The following is a 21,955-nucleotide window of genomic DNA, read 5'->3' on the forward strand; positions in this document are numbered from 1 at the left end:
AGGGAATAGTACCTTTGACGCTGGTCATCCGAAGAAAATAGAGTCAATGACCTTGGAGAAGAAAAAGAAGGAAGAGGTGGTGCTGGTGGGTCATTGGATGTGCCGTGGTGGCGTTGGCCTACAACGGTGATGGTGGAGGATGATCCCTTTCTCTTATTTGAGGGTTCTACCATTTGAGCTTGTTTCAGCAAATTCTGATCAGTGGGGTTTGTAGAGACTTGAAAAAGAAGAAATTTGAGCTTTGTTTGAAGTGATTTGGACAAGAAACGAGAAAGTTATGAAGATTTGAAGTTTTGAGAGGGAAGGGCGTCGTCAAGGAAAGTAAGGAAGAAGAGGATCTGCGCAAGGAGAGAGAAAATGCAGTATTTATAGACAGGGACGAGCTGTAATCGATTATAGCTCATGGTAATCGATTAAAGGCATAACTTGCAGCTGACCAAACCCCCTGGTAATCGATTATAGGGAGTGACAATCGATTACTAGACCTTAAAAACATGATTTTTTTTCTTCATTAAAACTAACTATTTTTCACCCACAAAACATACACATTCAGTGTAAATAATCAAAATATACAATAATTAAAAAACACAATCATCAAAAGCAATCATCATAACTCTCAAACACAATTATCAAAGACAATCAAAAATCAATCATCAAAAGCAATCAACAATCATCATAATCTATCAAATACAATCATCAAAAGCAATCAATAATCATCATAATCTATCAAACACAATCATCAAAGACAATTATCAATCATAAAAAATAAACAAAATAAATAGCTTATTTATCTAAGTTATTGATATCTAGGAGTCCTAATTTTCTTTTAATAGCAAAGAAAGTTTCTTTGGGGAGAGGTTTTGTAAAGATATCAGCTAATTGATTCTTTGTGTCAACAAATTCTAGTATACTATCCCCTTTTTGAACATGATTTCTCAAGAAATGATGTCTAATTTCAATATGCTTGGTTCTCGAGTGCAGAATAGGATTTTTAGATAGATTTATTGCACTCGTGTTATCACATCGAATGTGAATATGATCAAGAATTAATCCATAGTCAGAAAGTTGTTGTTTCATCCAAAGTATCTGTGCACAACAACTACCAGTAGAAATATATTCTGTCTCAGCAATGGATAAAACAATACTATTCTATTTTTTACTATGCCATGAAACTAGAGCAGGGCCAATGAAATGACAGGTTCCACTAGTGCTCTTTCTATCAGTTTTGCATTCGGCAAAATCAGAATTAGAGTATCCTATTAGATTATAAGTGGAATTTTTAGGATACCATAATCCTAGATTGATAGTGCCTAATAGGTATCTCATGATTCTCTTAACTTCACTTAGGTGAGATTCTTTGGGATTTGTTTGAAATCTTGCATACATACAAACACTAAACATTATATTAGGTCTACTTGCAGATAAATAAAGAAGAGATCTGATCATACTTCTATACTTCTTTATGTCTATTGACTGACCGGTTTCATCTTTATCCAGATAGCAAGCAGTACTCATAGGAGAGTAGCCATGTGTTTAGCATTTTCCATCCCAAACATGTAAATTAGGTCTTTGCAATATTTTGATTAACTGATAAATATTCAATTCTTTGTTTGCTTGATTTGCAGTCCAAGAAAAAAGTTTAACTCACCCATCATTGACATTTCAAATTCATTTTGCATATTTTGAGAGAATTCTTTGCAAAGAGAATCATTAGTTGACCCAAAAATGATATCATCAACATATATATGTACTAAGAGTATATCATTCAATTTTCTTTTAATAAAAAGGGTGGTATCAACCTTGCCTTTTGAAAAACCCTTTTCTAAAAGAAATTTACTCACACGTTCATACCAAGCCCTAGTGGCTTGTTTTAAAACATATAAAGCCTTTTTTCAGTTTAAAGACATGATTAGGCTTTTATGAGTTTTCAAGGCTAGGAGGTTGATCCACATATACTTCCTCTTGGATAAAACCATTTAAAAAGGCACTTCTCACATCCATTTGATAGAGTTTAAAGTCCATTATGGATGCAAAACCTAATAAGATTCTAATGGCTTCTAATCTGGCTATTAGAGCATATGTTTCCTCATAATTTATTCCTTCTTCTAGATTATATCCTCTGGCTACTAGCCTAGCCTTATTTCTAATTACTATTTCATGTTCATCTAATTTGTTTTTGAATACCCATTTAGTTCCTATAATCCAATGTTCATCAATTATGACTTCTTTTAAATTTTTAGGTTCATTTAAAGAAACAAAAGCCATATTACAACCTTTAAAATTCAAATTTCAAACTTTCTAAAAGTTTTTCAAAAATATGTTTGTTTCTGATAATCGATTACTAAAGAGAAATATATGTTTTCGAAAGATGTAAAACCACTTAAAAAAACTTTATAAGAGATTTGAAAATTTAAGTTTTTTAAGGTCAAACTTTTACAATCTTTTAAGAGATTCTTTTAATAAATAATGTACTATTGTGAATCGTTTCTCTTAATCTCTTCATCTTGACTTGAATCAACTTTGAATAGTTTCAATCTATTGACATTATCGAAATCTTTGTACAGAAGTGAGAAGTATTCTGATTATCAAGTTTTGAATCAAATTATTTAAAGAAAGTATTTCACTTTTCCTTTTCAATTTGTCTTATTTCCTTTAATGAAAGTAATATAAAAATCATTTATTTTCTTCCTGTAGTACTTCTTTTCTTTTTATCTCATTCTTTTGTACTTCTCACGTTTAAGTAATAATATAAAATAAAAAAAGTTATGCGGGAATAAGAGGATCCGATGCTGAAAGTGGTCCAAAGTCTGAAAATTTTCATAAATTTTATCCTCTGGTTCCAGGTTCGGGTCAGTTAAATTTCTTTTGTTCTTTTATATTCTTGTAATAATTCATTATTCAAACTTTTTGTTTTTTCAACTTTCTCTGTCTTCCCTCCCTTCGAATCAAATGGTCCAACTGTTTAAACATAAAGGCATTTCTCCTTTGTAATAAAATGGTCCATCTATGTGTTTTCTTTTTCCCTTTCAAATTTGGAAAGTCAAAATCTTACATAGTTTTTAGAGGAAAGAGAGAGAGAAGTATCAGACTAATTACATAAACTTGTTTAATATAAAGAAATTAATTAAGATGTTTAATTATACATACGGTAATATATTAATAGTGTAAATTTTGTTGGAGTATCATTCAATTATAAATTGTTATGTATACATAATTTTTTAAATCATAATTATTTTAACAGTTATATTTTGGTTAATAAGTTATATTTAAAATAATTTTAATTAATTAATATTATAAAATATTTACACTAACAATATAAATATTTTTTAACATGGTGTCATCCCCTTGTAATTTACTAGTAGTTAGAATAATTTCTTGTCTATAAATAGGGACTAGTCAAAAGGTAAATATTCTCTTTTTTTTAAAAGAAGGTAAAGAGTTGGAAAAATTTGCAATAAAAACATACAACAAGAAGTTTCAGGACATTTGTTGTAAGAAATATATGAAGTTGTATCATTTTAAAATTTGATTTGCACTTTTTCTTATCCATTATTTTCTGTTTAATATGAGTTTAAATTTAATTCAATCTCAAAAATTATGAAATTTTCTTATTTATAGATTTTATTTTGATTTTATCTTTAGTTAATATGAGACTTGAATTTTTTCTCAATCATTCAAAGTTTTTAAACATTTATTTTGAAAACACCATAAATCTATTAATTACATATTACATAAAGAGAGACACAATATTTGGGAAGAGAAGAGGAGCTATATGACCCTTTTAAAATTTTAAATAGATACTGGATATATAATTTTTTTATATGTGTAACACTCGATAATTTAAAGTATATTATTTAATTATTTTAAATCTTCGAAATATTTTTGTAAATATTTGACATCTTACTTTAATATTGAATTCAAGTTCTAAATTGTCACCTAATTCTAATTTTTTATTATAAAATTATTAATTTTATAGTATTTATCTTAAAAATTACATCTAAAATGGTTTATAATTTGTTGTTAATATAAAAATCTTTAAACTGATACGAAATTAATTACATAGTTTAATTGAATTAGAGTGAAAGCGAAGTAATGGTATAACCACGAACATGAACTTTGAGTTTTGAGGAGCATGGCGCGCAGTAAAAAAGCTAACAACATCATTTGTTTATTTATTCATTTTCTTTTACTTTGTTCTTTCTTGTGCACTCCAAAACCTTTTCCGCCACTACTCAGTCACAGTTACAGACACTGAGAGAGAAGGCTTTTTTTTTTCACTTTCTCTTTCATTCCCAATAGGAAGTGGGGCCCACATTGGTAACGGAACGACGTCGTGTGCGGTGGAGCGGGAGATAGGAAGAAGCGATGCGTGTTATCCGTTGCACGTTTTGAAATTCAAATCTCAGAAGAAAAAAAACGGCACACACGACACAAACCCACGACCACGACCACGACCACGACCACCCACTCAAATCAAAACAACTCACCACTCACTCATTACATTAAACTCTATCTTTGTCTCTGTCTCTCTCCAACATCATTCACTTCATTATTGCACCTTTCAGTTTCCACTCACAGCTCTTAACTCAACCCAACACAACACAAACACTCTCTCTTCATTTAATTTTAATTCTATATCTCCCTTCCTCCATTGAAAGCCACCCAAAGTTCGCATCTTCAACACCAGAGCCAAAATGGGTGCATCTGGAAAATGGGTAAAAGCATTAATCGGACTCAACAACAAGAGCGACCTTGTAAGTCACTTGCTTTTTCTAGCTACTAACAATTAACAAGTAGCATTTGTCGATTAAAAAAAACAAGCAAGCAACCATTTTTTTTTATTACTATTATTATTTCTGTTTTGGTGTTGGCAATTGGGTGACTAAGAAATTTCCATGTAGGGTGGGAAGAAGAAGAAATGGAGGCTGTGGAAGAGTTCTTCTGCGGGAGAAAACAGATCTCAAGGCAACGACTATGCTAGTAGTGTGGCTTCGGATTCTTTCAATTTTGCTGTGGCCACTGTGGTCAGAGCTCCACCCAAGGATTTCAAACTCCTCAAGCAAGAATGGGCCGCCACCCAAATCCAAACCGCTTTCCGTGCCTTCTTGGTATGTTTGGTTTACAGTTTGGATTTAGGCCTATCTTAATCCCGAAATCTAACACCTCAAGCGAAGATTGTCTCTTACTTATATACATTATTTGTTTTAGTTCATGTTTGGATTGAAGTTTACGAACTTAAGTTTGTAAATTGAGTCTGCAGAAGCAATTCAAGTCTTGCTTCTACAAAATTGAGTTTCCATGCAACGAACTTTAGTTTGATTTAAAATTAAGTTTGCAAACTGAGTCTGCAGAAGCAATCTAAGGTCTTGCTTCTACAAAACTGAGTTTTCTGGCAAAATTGTAATTTGCAAAACCAGTTAACCAAACATGTCAGGAAATTGAATTCACTTTCAAAAAGTACTTTTTGAACAGCTAACCAAACATGGCCTTAGTCATGTCACTGGTCGACGTGGGATGTTGGACAGTATACTAATACTTCATTTGACTGCAATTTTTTTTGTTCACTCAATGTGTAAATTTGAAACATGCCTGTTATGTTGGATTTTTATGATTGTAGGCAAGAAGGGCATTGAGGGCGTTGAAGGGAGTGGTGAGGCTTCAAGCTCTTGTAAGGGGTAGACTAGTGAGGAAGCAGGCTGCGGTCACATTGAGGTGCATGCAGGCCTTGGTTCGTGTCCAGGCACGTGTAAGAGCTCGGCGCGTGCGAATGTCCATTGAGGGGCAAGCAGTGCAGATCATGCTCAATGAACGCCGCACCAAAGCTGAGCTCATCAAACAAGCTGAGGTACCATATCATAATTTGTATGCACAAAACATAGATACAGTTTTGTCAGGTGTTTTTTCCCTGACAACACAGAACAGAATTGAAGTTTTAACTTGCTAAGCCTATGCTGATCTTTAATAGAAACTTTTATTGTACAATTTTTTGAAGTAAAACACACTAATTCTGATTGCAGAACAGTACCAAAAATATGCAGGGAATTGTGTAGACAGAACTTAAATGCTGTTCTTTAGGTGTTTTTGGTACTGATTCAATCAGAACTGTAGTTTTGTAATATATGCTTCCTTTTAATAGAAATCTTAATTACACAAATTGTTGAGATAAAAATAATCTGGAAAAAATCATTCTGATTAGAGAACACCACCAAAAGCACTTAGACTATGTTTGGTTTTTAGTTGGGTACTTGGGTCTGATTGTAAATCCAAGTTTTGCCTCAATTTGGTTTTAAAACTCAGTTTGAAATAGAAGTAAAGGGAGGGTTGCTTTTGCAAACTCAACTTATAAAATGAAGTTCATTCAAATTTAAGTTTGGCAACTTTAATCCAAACAAATACTTAGAAACTATGTCTAAGTTTTATCGACTTCCTAAACCATCCACCATACCATACAAAAAAATTTCACACACCTCACCTCTACATAATGTTTTGTGAGAAACATATTTTGGGCACATGCATGCAGGAAGGATGGTGTGATAGCAAAGGATCATTGAAAGATGTCAAGACAAAATTACAGATGAGGCAAGAAGGAGCTTTCAAGAGGGAGAGAGCAATTGCATACTCTCTTGCCCACAAGGTAAGCATAGACTGAGAAAATGTGCAATCTTTTATTATTCCTGCTTATATTAAGAAACATGTGTAATCCTTGGCTTTTGCAGCAATGGAGATCAACCCCCATCTCTAATTCAAGAGCAAACGCCGCTCTCAACAATCACGAGATGGACAAGGCGAACTGGGGATGGAGTTGGTTGGAACGTTGGATGGCAGCTAAACCATGGGAGAGTAGATTAATGGAACAAACCCATCATGCTGATGCCACAGAGAAGACCCCTCCTCCTCCTCCACCAAAGAAATGTGTTGACTCCTCCAATTCAAAAACATCAGAACTATGCAATATTAAAATCAGAAAGAACAATGTCAGCACAAGGATTTCTGCTAGACCTCCCCATATTGGACAAGCTACTCGCTTGTCATCGAGTCCAAGTTCTGAGTTTCACTATGATGAGAGCTGCTCTAATTCATCCTCAATCTGCACATCTACAACTCCAATACCTTGTGACAGGACAGAGGATAGTAACAACTCTAGGCCTAGTTACATGAACCTCACCGAGTCAACCAAGGCAAAGCAGAAAACCAGCAATCATCAGTACAATAGATCTCAGAGGCAGCAGTCCATGGATGAGTTCCAGTTTCTCAAAAGAACAGCAGTTTTCTCTAATGCTTCTGACCCTTCAACCAACTTTTCTAGGCCACTTTACCTACCAACCTACATGGATAAGAGTTCACGGTGAAAAAGCGACTTGATTCTATTGATTGATCCTCTCTGTTGTATTTATTTTCAAGAAGTTCAAACACTTCAACATCTTGTTGTTCAATGGTCTGTTAATTGAATTACAACTGTAGCAGTAGCTTTTGTGCTTTCCCTAAGCAATACTACTTTAGGGGTCTCTCCATTTGTATAATCAGTTGTTAATTTTTTATGTTATCAAGAGACTGCAAGGCCTAAACAAAGTATAAAATTGAAGAGTGAGACCCAGCAATTAGTGGGGGAATCTGCTTTTGTAGGCACATTCAAAGTCAAGATACTCTTTCTTTCATAAAATTTGCATAAAAGTTTAATATCCTGTTTGAATTAGCATATTTTGCCTTGTTGACAATCACAACATATTAAAGAGAGATTTTAATTCATCCATTGCATCACAAAGTACAATCTTAGTTGGTATACATGGTCACTCTATTATTACGTTCTTCTTATGACTCTAAGCTTGATACCATGCTTGAAGTTGAGAACCATACCATATTCCATTTCTACAGGTTTTTCCATGTCAACTGAATGACGAAAAACATATTTCTGGTACAAATGAATCAGAGTAAGCTTGATCTCTTGTAGGGAAAATTTCTGACCAATACATGCCCGGGGACCAATTCCAAATGGTATGAATGCATAAGGATGTCTTCGTTTCATTTCTTCACATTTGGGGTCAAACCTCTCTGGTTTGAACTTCTCAGGCTCTGGAAAATTCCTTGGATCTTTTGCTAGAACTCCTAGAGCTAACCATACCCATGTCCCCTGCTCATGTACAAAACATCAGTGGTGGCATAACTAAAATACCCTGCATCAAGACAATGGAAAATTTTGCACATGTACTAAAACAAAGAAAATGAGACAAATTTCTATGTAATGTTAGTATAAAAGTTTCACACTATCGACCAATTAAAAATTGTTTGACTTTTATAATATGTTTGGTTTAAGAAAAAATAAGCAGAAAGTAAGATGATTTTATAAGTTGTTTGGTTGCATTAGAAGTAGAAAGAAATAAAGAAGGTATGGTATGTATACACAATGAAAAGACAGAATAAATAGGTGGGGTTCATATATTTTTTTTTTTCCATTCCTTCCTTGGCTTACTCCTTCTAATCAAGGAAAAGAAGTATTTTTTTAATATTTCCCCTTCCTTTCTCTTTTTTTCACGTAAACCAAATAATATATAATTATTATAAAAGTCTACAAATTTATTATATCTAGATTTTTGTTTGATGAACATATAAAAACTCTTTACGGGGTCCATGCACGTATTATTTTCTCATTACATGTTATCCCTCCCAATGCCATCAAAAAATTATATTTGACACTGGACAAAGATGTATTACTACCTTTGGAAGAAGGTAACCTCCTATCTCCACCTCATTTGATGTTTCTCTTGCAACCAATGGGGAGACTGTGTAAAACCTCATGGCCTCTTTAATCACCTGCGTTAATTAAATTGAGAATTTTACATCATTATTGCTGGTCCTTGCAAATTCAACGTACAAAATCTTGAATCTCACAAAGTATCACTATCAGCTGACCTGATCAAGATAAGGAAAACTGTCATGAAGATCTTGAGCTGTGGGAATCCTATCAGGTGGACCAAATCCATCAATCTCTTGAAGCAACTTTTTCTCAACCTCTCGGTGTCCAGCAACCAAGTAGACAATGGATGACAAGGTAAAGGCTGTGGTAGCTGACCCAGCAAGTAAGTGCTCATAAGTAACAGCGCTAATGTAATCAGGTGAAAAGACATTTTCAGATACTTTCTTTGATTCTCTTGCATTCAAAATGAGTGACAAGAAATTCTTTGAAGTTCTATTCTTGTCTTCCATTCTCCTCTTGACAATCTCATCAAGAGGACCACTCAACTTCTCATTAGTACTCTCTATTTTGCTGTCCATTGTGCCTGGTATTCTCTTCAGAATCTGCCTAAATGGCTCCTGAAGTATTGGTGCAAGTAGACCAAGTATGATGGAGAATGAACCAGACAAGTCCATCTTAAGTTGTGTTGTGGAGTAAATGTGTTGATTGATGAAATCAGATACCTCATCATCATCATTTCTCACATTGTTAACACTAACACTCTTGATTGATTCACAAACTGAATGTGGCTTAGAGAGGCCAAAATTGACACCAAATGCTGCCTCTCCAATCACATCGGTTGCTAGCCTTAAGGAAAGATTGGAAAAGATTATGTCCTCATTTGGGGTGTCAAGATTTTGTGTTGCGGATTCTATGAATGATTGCATCGTTGGCACTAAGCTAGCCAAGTGTGATGGCTGGTACACTGACAAGATCGTGTTTCGCATGGTTGACCAACGTGAGTCCCTGCAAATCATCATTGCATGATCAATTTCTTTTGTGTGTTCTTAGATTTGGTGTATCAAACCATTGTTCTTTCTCACTAGAGGACAAAGATTTTGGAGAACCATTAGAATTGGATTACAACGAATCTTTGATTCTCAAATTAATGACATGACACGATGATCACAAAATGGAAATGAAATTTAACATATAGTGCCTATGCTAATGCTACCCCACACAGAAATCCACAAGAAAAAAGTTGCACAAAAGTGCTCAACAAATGAGACCTCTCTATATTTTAACTTCTATCAATTGTAAAGAAATATAACTAGAGTGTAAAATACATTAACACTCTCATTTAATCACAAATTATTATTGATATAACTTATAAAATAATCATTATAAAAATTAATAAATTTATTATACATGTGTGATTGAATAACAATATAAAAAAATATAAAAAAATGCAGAATTTTTTTTACTCAATAATTATATGAAATACCTTTCCTGTCTCTCTAAGTGTGACTCAAACAGTTTTATGCTAGGATAATACATTTGAAAACCTTCAATACTCATTATTTTCATTTATCTATTCTCTAACTTATTGAATAATAGTTTGTCTCGTAAATTAACAATTATTGTTTATGCTATTATTACAAAAAGAAAAGAAAAAAATTAAATTGTATACCTGGTAAAGAAGAGACCTTTTTGGTGAAGGGGGGAAGCTGAAATAGGAGAGGGAATGCTTCTGTTTGGAATGTCTTTGAATTTTTTTATTCCCACTTCTTTACAAAGCTCTGGATCTGCTACCAAGATTAGTGGTTGTCTTCCCATATGAAATCTGCTCCATTAAACAAATAGTAACAACATCATCAACAGTTAAAGTGAGAAGATGGCTTGATAAGCATAAAATGAAGTTGCCATGATTTATCAAGCATTTATGATACTGATTTCACAATGAAAATTTAAAATACTATTAAATATAGAATTTAATTTTCATAAACTGATTTGAACACACTTGATCAATTAAAATAATATTTTAAAGATGACATTTAAAATAATTCTTATTATAAAAGTCGTGAATCTTATTAGTGTATATTTATTAATTTTATTGATGAGAGAACCTTATTTATCACTTTTAATAAATATTTTTTAATTAAATTTTTTATGTACAAGAACCTGAAATTTTGTTTAAAATTTTTTAGCACTATTTCACTCAAAATGACATATTGGTCATAAACTGATAATGATCTATAATTAAGTAACACTACGTGCTAATTAAATTCGATCTTAAATATAACTAGCCGTTAATGGAAAAATTCACGAGAATAATATATGAAATCACACATTAATTCGTATTCATCTTTTCCTTTCTCTTCTTTTTCCATGTTAAATTATGTTTAATGTATACTTTTTTTAATAACTTAATAATCCTCTGCAAACAGTGCTAGAAGTTTTCCGTACTCAATGATTAAAATCGCAGCAAAATGTCCCTTTTGACTTTTGAGTTTTGAAAATCAGACGCGCGTAAGGCGTTTACCAGAATAACCAAACGTTTGTTCTCTAAAAAAAATAAAATTGTTCTGTTGGATAGAAAATTAATCACCCAATGATAAATCAGGGTTGTAAAATTGAACTGCATAAAATTTAGAGTAGACTATATATGCACTTATAGAATTTGTACTGTTAATTAGTATCAAATTATTATATATTATAATTTGTTAATTTTTATAATAATTATCTTAATAATATTTTTTTATCAATGAGAAATAATTTAAAATTAAGCTCTAAAACTTATATTTTTGCTATCCAGATTCGATTTATTAAATGTCCAATAAAATTTATTTATTTTATTAAGAAAATAAACTCAAATTTAATTCTATTTATAATTATAAAAATCACTCCAGTTCAAAGTTTATAAACTTGATACTAAAAAGTTGTGAGTGTGAGTGTTATGTGTGCCTGAAGATAAAAAAAAATTAAATGTGAGAAAGATATATTTAATATATTATATTTTTTGTTATAAATAATTAATATGTAATTTTTACATCTAATTATTTTTCTCTTATTTTTACTTTATTTTTAGTACGAAAATTCATTTACTAAATAATAAATTAATAAATTTAAAAATGTTTCAAAAAAATATTTGATAAAGGAACAAAAATTAAATTATCAACTAAGTAGATTCTAATTCAGGCTGTCTATCTTCAAACAAGTCTAAAGTTTAACTTTGATTCATTTAAATAAATAATATTTTTTATATGTCAAGCTTAAACTTAAATTACTCTACTTATCTTGATTCATTTATGACCATGGATCTAGCGAAGTACTTGTGCAAAATGAGAAAAGTAAATATGCATTATTTACATAAACAAAAGTAAGCGTGCATCCATCACTAACTCAAAATTAAACAAATTTATAAAGTACTTTATTCAAATCAACTATGCATTTACCTTTATTTTTGTGTTAGATGCTTTGTTCACTTTTAAAGGACTCAAATTCTTCTGCCATCAAGGACAACGACAAGATCTTTGTTTAGAAGGTTATGTGCATACAATTGAGGACACTCTTAATATTTATCAAGAGCAATTTAATCATGTTACTATAGGACGGGCATGCTGATGCTAATGTTGTTTCTTATCATATTTAATCAAGTTGACAAACAAGCACAAATAGATCACAACAGAACGTTAACTTTTTTTCCAAATTATGTGATTATATCTACTTCTTCCCAGGCAATATGCACTAAAACACTGTCCCACCACCACCATAATCATATATATACCCTTCACAAGTCAACCATATATAACCCCCATCATTACATGACCAAATATCATCCACACCCAACAGGACTTTTATGCATTTTGAATTTCATATATTCAAGTTGGGTATCATATCAGCAGTAACAGTTTTTCTTTTTAGCTTCTCATGAAGAGAAGAAGATGAAGAAAATGAGAATGATCTCAACAAATCAAATTGATTAAGCTGTAATTGTCTGCTATCTAACTAGTAAGTCATTTTGGTTCGAATAATATTGAACTCGGTTCGAGATTTGTGAAAGAAAAAAACATAATTAAAAAGAAAGATCTCACTATAAAAGTGAGTGATTAAGTTCTCCAACCCATGATTAGTATCGGTATACCAATAATATGGTAAAAAAAAAGTGCCTTCTATCCAGATTCAATTATGTAAAGTACAAACCTGTAAATTGGGCCATATTGCTTGGCAAGGAGTGAGAAGACATCAGGGCCGTATTTAGCCAGTAAGGGAAGGTGTCCTACCAGCGGCAGCGTTGGTGGGCCTGGAACTTTCCTAAGCCCCCAATAGGGCCCATAAAGATAACCCAATAATCCTCCTATTAACATCAGAAGGGTGGTGAACATGGCTACACATGGAAAAGGAAATAACCATTCCAATACTATGGACACCATTTTTATTTTGGCATGTGCAGTGTGTATATACCAAAGGAAAGAGACAGAGACTAAGGTTTTTTGGTTCCTGAAATTAGAGGAGTGGTGAGGCTGTAGTCTCACTTCATGGGTTGGGGTTTATATATATTGAGGTGGGAATGGGGAGAGGGGAATATCATATGAACACTACATCCAGAGTGGGGAGGGTATTTTGTCCCCTAGTGAATGATGATATAGGCAATTAGATACATTGTACTCAATACATTTCCTTTTCTTTATTATAATATATATTGTTTTAGAAATAAGAGTTTCCACATTTGCATCACTTAGTAAATTTTTTATAATAGTTCGCCTGTTGAATACCCTCTATAATATTTTTGCCGTTGAATGTCCTTGATGATCATATTATTAAATTTTAAATCGTTTAAAAAGGACACAATTAATCTTGCTTGTAGTATTATTCTGAATGATAAAACTCTCTTCTTTGAATATTTAAACGTATTTGATACTTGAGCTCAAAACCAATAATTAAGTTGGAAAGTTAACCAATTACAAAATGTTACATTTTTAAAATAATTGAATCTTATCTTAATTATCTTAAAAGTTACACATATCATGAATTGTTATTTGTTGATCATGTAAATTTTTTTACAATGATGTATAATAATTAAACTCAAAATAAAATTATGTGATAAAATATGAACTAATATTTTTCAGAGAAAAAGACTCATATAATTTTATTTAAGATAAAAAATTTAATACAGGTTGAAACAAAATCATGAATAGCATAAAATTTTGATGTTCTTGGAAGAGAATAGACAATACGGTTAGCTTGTGTTTTAGTAAACCGAACCACAACGTTTTAAAGATAATGCATAATTCCTTTTCAGCTTGACAAAATTGAACCAAATCCAGTGAATTAATTTTTGAATCACATGAAACATAATTTAGGTGACGAAAATCCCAATCTAATGATTAAATAAAAATATTCAACGTCCATGAAATGTCACTTGATGATATACGTTGGACACGAGCGTTAATGGATTCACAAAATGATTCAGAAAATCTAGATTGTCTAAAATGGACAAAATAGATGGTGGCATTTGAGTGAAAGGATGGGTACTCACCCGTGCATGCGAGGAAAATGGGTCTATATACACCAGAATGAATTTTTTCCCCCAACATACATAAAAAACAAATTAAATACCAAAACATACATATCTCTCCATTATTTATCAAAACATACATATTTATTATTCACAATTCACAATGTAAATTCGGATTAAAAGAATCTAAATTTACACTATGTTTTCCCAAAAAAATTTCAAAAATCCATTGAGAATTCAAATTTCTCAACCCGAATTCTCAAAATGAAATTTTTAGGAAAAATTAATTTTTTAATATATTTAAAAATAATATAAATAAAGGAAATTAATGTAAAACAATAAAATTAGAAAATATATTAAAGAAAATAATTAAGTTAAAGAAAACTAGTTAAAAATACTATCGTTGAAGTTTTTTTTTCTAATTTATATATATTGTGAAATTAAATATATTGATAGTAAACAAAAAAAGAAAATTAATTTGCTTGACTAGAAATTTCAGGACGGTGATGACACCTATTTTTTGAATGACTTACTAGCATGCAGATTGAACAACGTTTTGATTGACTTCTTTCTCTCTCATCTATATTAGTTCGTATTCTTGTTGATTTTGGTCGACCTTGTTTATTTTTCCTCATGGTTGAATTTGCACATGATTGTGGTCCTTCATATGGTGACCAATAATCATGATGACGTGTGCCTACTAACGAGACTTTGTAGACACTCGACACATAGTCCAATGTGTACATTGGATGAACATATTGCAAGCAATATATATTGATGTGCTTACATGCAGCAATGACATGTGCACATGACATGTATAGCTTTTGAGGCTTTTCACAATTACATGTTCTTTAATCTAGCCTCACAGTGAATTTTTCCACTCGACGCCTCTCTCTCAAATTCACTTTTTCCTCAACTTGAAACTGAAATCTTTGGCGGTCAAATTGTTGAATGAAGTAAGTGTTAGAATTAGTTTCTTCTTCAATGATGAACTTGGCTGTATCGAGTGTGTAAACTTGTTCGAGGGGAATCGTTGCCTCCGCTTGAGTCCCACAGTCAATGAAATATTTGTTCAACTTCTCATGTGTGGCTTTGACCAAGGCAGTGATTGGAAAGTTTCTCATTTTTTTAGCATTGAGTTGAGTGACTCTTTCAAATTAGTGGTCATGTGTCCCCACCACTTTCCATCATCTCATGCCAAGGTCCATTGCTACCTTGGTATTTGATCAAGTCAGACAATGTCGTGTGGGTTGTCTTTTTGTAACAATTGGTAGTGACGAAAATACTCTGGTTGGGTCATGGCATATCTTGTTGTTTGAAAAAAAAATGTAAATCTGATTGTCAGTTTAATTTTAAATAATAAAATAATGTGAATTAAAATTTTTAAAAATATCTTACCCATACTCAAGACGTTTTTCCTTTCGTCCTTACTTTTGAATTGTTTTTTGTAATTTTTCCTAATGTGAAGAATACAGAAAACATGTGATGAGTTGCCTGTTGTCCACCCACTGTCAGGTCGTTTGTATGCACTTTTGATTAACTTGTGCCTATCAAAGATTAAGCATATACCATGTTGTGGTGTAACGTGGGTTCTCAAGTTTTGCAAAAAAAAGTGTCAACCATCTGCTGTCTCTCCCTTGACAATGAAAAATGCTAATGGAAATATATTGTTAGCCTCATCTTGTGCAGTTGCAATTAATAACGTCCCTTTGTATCACCCATAAAGTCATGTTTCATCGATTTGCACCACGGGTTTACAGAATTCAAACACATCAATACATGCCTTGAATGACCAAAAAAAGTCAATGGAATATGACTTGTTTGGAATTGGTTGGCCCGACTCGTCTAATGCAGGTATAGTTTGAATTCTGACAATTGTGCCAAGGATGAATAGTTGCAAAGCTTGTAGATATCTGGGAAGTATGTTGTATGACTCTTCCCAATTACCATATACTTTCTCGAGGGTCATTGTTTTGCTAGCCATGCTTTTTCATATGTGATAGTGTAACCGAACTCTTGTCTAATGAATGTGATGAATGTTGGAACGATTAGTTGCTCATTTTCTTCAACCATCACAAGGATATTTTTGCCTATGAGTTTGGAATCCATCTTATTGTGATCTTGTGAAATGGTGGGCATGACGCATGTGTGAGACCCTTCAATCATACTAATTTCCCAAACTTTTTAATTTTTCATTCAGACGCTCTAAGTTTCCATTGACACCCCTGAGCTCAGCAACATAAGACCCATGTATCATTCTCACACCTCTTGTGTTTGAAAGTGACATGGTTCTTAATGTGACATATTTTTACTGTACGTTTTGAGGTCCTCCAACTGACGAAATCATTAACTAACATATAGCCCGCCATCCTGCGATTCAGATTATTGTGGTAGGTCCCAAAAATGTCTATAGTTAGGGTTTTCAGTCACTTGGTTTTCACCAACATTAGCATAATTTGAATATGGACAATAGACATTTTTAGTTGTTATTGATTGGAAAATAAATTGGATGTCATTATCGTCGTTGTCATTGATGTTGTTATTGTTATTGACCGCCAAAATTTCGTCTTCGTTGTCATTGAATTCACCAACTACTTCATTCGGCAACCCATTTTCAGCATGATGGTCGTGTGACATTTCGTTGCTTTGAGATTGAGAAACATGGATTTGAGTAGTTGGTTGGGCATTTAGGTTAGAGGTCTTATTTAGGTTCAAAAGTTGGGGAGCCGTCACACAGTAGTCTGATGATCCACTAAGCAGTTGTGTGTATAAGCTAATGTGTGCATCAAATGTAGTGGGTTCAAAATGGGGGATGTAATAATCATTTGTGGGCATGCATGTGATTGGGGTTTAAGAAGATGGGCCTTCATGATAGCTTTCAATATGGTAGTCAGTATACTGTGTTCGGTGAATTTGTCGTGATGCAATGGTTGTTTCAACATTAGTGATAGAAGAAGGTTGTTGTTCATATTGTACGGGTAACTCAAAGCAACTTATGCATTCATGTCGGTTATAGACATCGAACATGCCATCAATATCCTCATCATCATTAATGGTAATTGCCTGGTAATTGAACATGCCTGACCTGACAGTTACGGGGTATCGACAAATGATTGAGGTTATGCTTTGACCTCGGTTTAGGCATATCTTTTGTTGGAATTTTCTTTTCAAGGCATTGAAGGTCATGCCTTTCTTCATTGAAACAAGTACGTTTTTTTCACTCTTAAACTCTATGCCAACGTTACAATAAGCTACATAGGCATCATAATGGACTATGGCAGAGACTATTTGGTTTATGCTTGACATGGTGATACTAAGGTGTGATGTATGTAAATAAGTTATATTTTTTAGAGTGAATTGACAATTATCTGGTGAAGGTTTGATGTGTTATGAATAATACATTATGAGTCTAATTTATAATGTCGTGGTATAAGAATGTTGTATTGATAGATCCAACGGTCGTCATCATACCAACACTTTTAGTGTAACACCCCGTATTTTGTAAAATAAATTAAAAGGAGTTTGATTTAAAAATTAATAGAGTTTTAGAAAAAATAATGAGGTTGTTGTAATTAAATAAATAAGGAGAAATAGTTTTATTAATTAAAATAATGGTTTTAAGGTAAATAAAATAAATGTGTTTTTAGAAAATAAAAATGATATTTTATTTATTATTTGATAGGGAGTAAAATAGAGTTCATTTTTATAAAATAATAAAATAAAGAAAAATAGAGTAAATAATAGACTCAAAGTACTCTAACTATAAATAGAGACATATTAGGTCAGTTTTAACATTTACATACTACACTTTCTCTTCCTCCCAAATTCGTTCTCCCTTCTACCTCTCCCAAAACCCTCCATTTTTTTTGTATACCTCCAAACCTATCTCAGTAAAACTATAATCTCAGATTCGTTAACTGTTGGATCATCTTGAAATTTTGATACCACCTTCATAACTCATTTACGCACATCTCCAACATTGGGATTTGTGAAATAATTTCTGCTGAGAGAAAATTCCCCTTCGCACGGAGACAGTAAAATTGAGGCTTCAATCCCTTCTCCTTCTCTCTAATGCTTGATAACCCTAGTAGAGCAACCAGAGGAAAAACTTGAGGAATCTTAGGGAACCTCTAGAGATGTCACTATCGTTGTCGGACTACACACATGAGCCTGCTTAGAGGTAAGGAATGAGCTTATCGCAATTGGAGTTAGAATGAACATGTGTAGGGATCCTTAGAGGATTAAATTGGGGTTTATTTTGATATGTTTACTGTATTGTAATTCTTACTTTACAATTATAATTATGGGATTGTTGTGTTTGACGGGTCAATTGATGCCCTAATGCGAATTGGTTGATAAAATTGAATGCTCTTGGTATTTTTGTCTTTTTAACCTATGATGATTTTCATATAATTATTAGAAATTATTTGAGGGGTTTAATCATATGAACATAACATATTGATATTATTACTATGTGACATATATATGATGCATGAGGCATGATAACATGTTGTCTTGGGATTATGGAAGTGTGATGAACTATGTGTAAGTGACAAGTTGAGTATGTGTTAAATTGTGAGATCACACATGTATTGAGATGTGTGCATTGAGTTGTGAGCTATGAACTATACAATCACACAATTGTAACACCCTTTAAGGGTGACAAGTTTTTGCGCGACGAGTATTGTGATAACATCCACTGTGGGAACCCGACCAGTTGAATCACTTTGAGGCACGACGAGTTAAAATGATTTTGAAAATAATTGAGTACTTGTGTGTATTGCATAGTTCATAGGTAAAGTCTGTATTTGTGCCATGTATATATTAATATTGTGTGATGTATATATGATTCATGAGGTGTGATAACATGTTGCTTGGAATTATAAAATTGTGATTGAGATTGAGTGTATGTGATAAATTGAGTATGTGTTGAATTGTAAGATACATGTGTATTGAGATATTATACGCATTGAGTTGTGAGCTATAAATTGTACAATCACACAACTGTAACATCCTTTAAGGGCGACAAGTTAACGTGCAATGAGTATTGTGATGGCATCCACTGTGGGAACTCGACGAGTTTAACCACTTTGAGGTGTGGCGAGTTAAATTTTTTTTGAGAACAATTGAGGAGTTGTGTGTTATGTATAGTTCATAGATAGAGTCTACATGTTAAAATAATTTATGGGTTGGACCTGAATCAGGACGAGAGGCCCTGACAGACTCTTTGGAGTGTAGGCCTTGGGGTAAATACACTCGGTTTAAGTATATTTTGGGACTAAATTATATAGGAATTGGTAAATTTTCTCTCTTATTTGTTCCTTTTTGTGCAAATAATTTTTATTTTAACAACATTTAAGTTTTTGTGTAGAAAATATTAAAAGTTGATGAACTTATGATGTTTAGTGAGTAAAGTAAAGCCCAAAAGAGCAAATTGGAAATCTGAAGTGCGCATCCCAGCCACTCAACACGAAGTGGGCACAACACGCTTAGTGCCAAGAAGATAAGTCAGGAAAGTGAAGGCTAATTCAGGAAAACATGCTAATTCAGGAAAAAGTCGCGCTTAGCACGAGGATTACCGCCATACTCACTAAGCACAGAAAGCGCGCTCAGTGCGAAGGTTGCGTAAAAACTAAGATGATATGCACCTATAAAAGAAGGAGAGAGAAGAAGGAAAAAACACACAAAAAATTCAAGAGAATACAATTCCTTATAGAAGGCAAAGGCTAAAAGAAGGAGAAGCAAACATTAGAAGTCATTCCTTCCCTCCATTCCCTTTCTCAATTACCTCATTTACTAAATATTTCCCTTTTGCAATTGTAAAGCTTCTTATGACAATGAGAGACTAAACTTCTTTGTTGGGAACTTAGCAGCCAACTACTCTTGATTTAATTTCCCTTTCTATCTATTATGAATATTACCTTTGCATTATCCTTTCTCGTGCTTAATTTTATTGTTTATAGCTTGATCACCCATTTGCATGGTAAGTTTTAGGGGTAGCATTGAGAAGCATTATTTTCTAATAGACCTGGGAAAATGTATCTAAATAACTTCATCACTAGGGATAGGTTGATTGTATTTAACCTGTTATACATCTTTATTCTTAATACAATTTAACTATTTTATCTCGCAAAGGGATTTGAGAGAGAAGATAGATAAGTTAGGCTCTTTCACTTGAGGGATCTAGGTTAGAGTATATAAGTCGATGCAGGTGTAAAATTGGAATAAACATAATTAGAGAAAAATCATTAATATTACATCAAGAGTAGCTCTAGTAGGCTAAGTTCTCAACATTCTTATCTTCTGAATTTAACTTCTATAATATTGGTTTTTCTTATTGTTTCTGTTTTTTATTAATTAATTTAAATTTATGTTTAAGTTCTTTCCTTGTTTATTTTAATTTAATTTTCTGCCAATTTATTTTACTATTTTCTTGCAATCCTTTCAAATCAATTTCTTTAAATCAATTTATTTATTGCCTAAAAATTATATATTCACATACCTAAGTACAAACAAAGTATTTGTGGATTCAACACTCGAACTTCCGTTTTAACTTTACTACTTGTAACAATTTAGTGCACTTGCCAATAGTCTAATCATAGAGTATGCATGTTAAAATATTTTATGTGGACCTGAATCAGGAGGGAGAGGCCTTGACGGACTCTTTGGAGTGTTGGCCTTGGGGGTAAATACACTCTGTTTAAATGTTCCTTCAAGCCTATGATGATCCTATATGGTTGGAGCGTTCTCGCAAAAAGAGTGACCCTGACTAGTCTCCCTATGATTTCACCCAGTGAGAGTGACCTGACTTCTAGTGTGTGGTCCATCTTGTCATGTACTCCTAGGCGTCCGACAAGGTTTTTCACTAACATGGTACCATAGTACATTTGTTGAATAAAACCTGTGTAATGATCAATGTGACTTATTACGTGATGATGGGTAATGAATTGTGTGAGTGTGAGATGTTGTGTTGTACTTAAGATGTGTTACTTTGAACACATGATTAATTTGAAGGTGTGGAGTGTGATTTTTTTATTAAATCCTTGGGACAAGTAATGTTACTCAATGAGTGGTAAAATGATGTGAATTGTGCTAAGTTAAGCTTGTTATAGTTGTATTATATATATGAGTTTTTGTTTATCTCTACCTATTTAGGAATGTGATAACTCACTCCTTGTGTGTTGTTTGTGTTTGGATCCTGTGATGATCTCAGATCTTGTGTTCATGGGAGCAGATGATTAGGTGGATGGCTTTAAAGAACTTCATGTTAAAGGATGCTGAGACACAACGCTATGATAAGGTGTGTCATTGAGGCATGGGTTTCTATATTATTTGTTTAATGTTTTGAACATGTTACTTTATGTTGTTCCATTACTTAACTTGTTTTCCTTTTGACAAAAACTTGGGCGGCCTTGTTTTGGGCTGAAGATATTTTCATACCCTTGTTTGATAATTTTTTAATTTGATGATTAACATGGATGTGAACCTTTTACCCACATAAGCCATTTTATACTTAGAAAATAAAATCTCTTTTATGTAATTCGCATTTCCATGTATTTTATTATATAAATATGTATATCAGGATAAAGGGTGTCACATTTAGCAGTCGAAATTGCATCGACAATTGCAGATACAGTACCATTAACAGTGTTTGTACCATGTCTACACCGGAATCTATGACACACAATACCATGAACAGTGTTTGCACAATGTCGTTGTAGGATTCCTGCGTGCACAATGTCTCTACAGGATTCCTGTCGCGCACA

General features: G+C 32.8%; 2 protein-coding genes across 2 annotated transcripts; one reads left to right on the top strand and one right to left on the bottom strand.

The window, feature by feature from the left end:
- Nucleotides 1–4,403: 4,403 nt before the first annotated feature.
- IQD61 (protein IQ-DOMAIN 61) lies at nt 4,404–7,520 on the top strand. The gene is made up of 5 exons (XM_003549296.5): nt 4,404–4,754; nt 4,902–5,108; nt 5,618–5,845; nt 6,521–6,634; nt 6,717–7,520. The coding sequence occupies exons 1-5, from the start codon at nt 4,695–4,697 to the stop codon at nt 7,347–7,349; spliced, it is 1,242 nt and encodes a 413-aa protein (XP_003549344.1). The 5' UTR covers nt 4,404–4,694; the 3' UTR covers nt 7,350–7,520.
- A 100-nt stretch (nt 7,521–7,620) lies between these two features.
- On the bottom strand, nt 7,621–13,218 carry LOC100805689 (cytochrome P450 711A1). The gene is made up of 5 exons (XM_003549297.4): nt 12,875–13,218; nt 10,362–10,514; nt 8,908–9,697; nt 8,713–8,808; nt 7,621–8,128 (listed from the first exon to the last, which is right to left on the bottom strand). Exons 1-5 carry the CDS (start codon nt 13,102–13,104, stop codon nt 7,799–7,801), a joined length of 1,599 nt encoding a protein of 532 aa, XP_003549345.1. The 5' UTR covers nt 13,105–13,218; the 3' UTR covers nt 7,621–7,798.
- Between the last annotated feature and the right edge of the window lie 8,737 nt (nt 13,219–21,955).

The sequence above is a fragment of the Glycine max genome, chromosome 17 (assembly GCF_000004515.6).
Source record: "Glycine max cultivar Williams 82 chromosome 17, Glycine_max_v4.0, whole genome shotgun sequence".
NCBI classification, from domain to species: domain Eukaryota; kingdom Viridiplantae; phylum Streptophyta; class Magnoliopsida; order Fabales; family Fabaceae; genus Glycine; species Glycine max.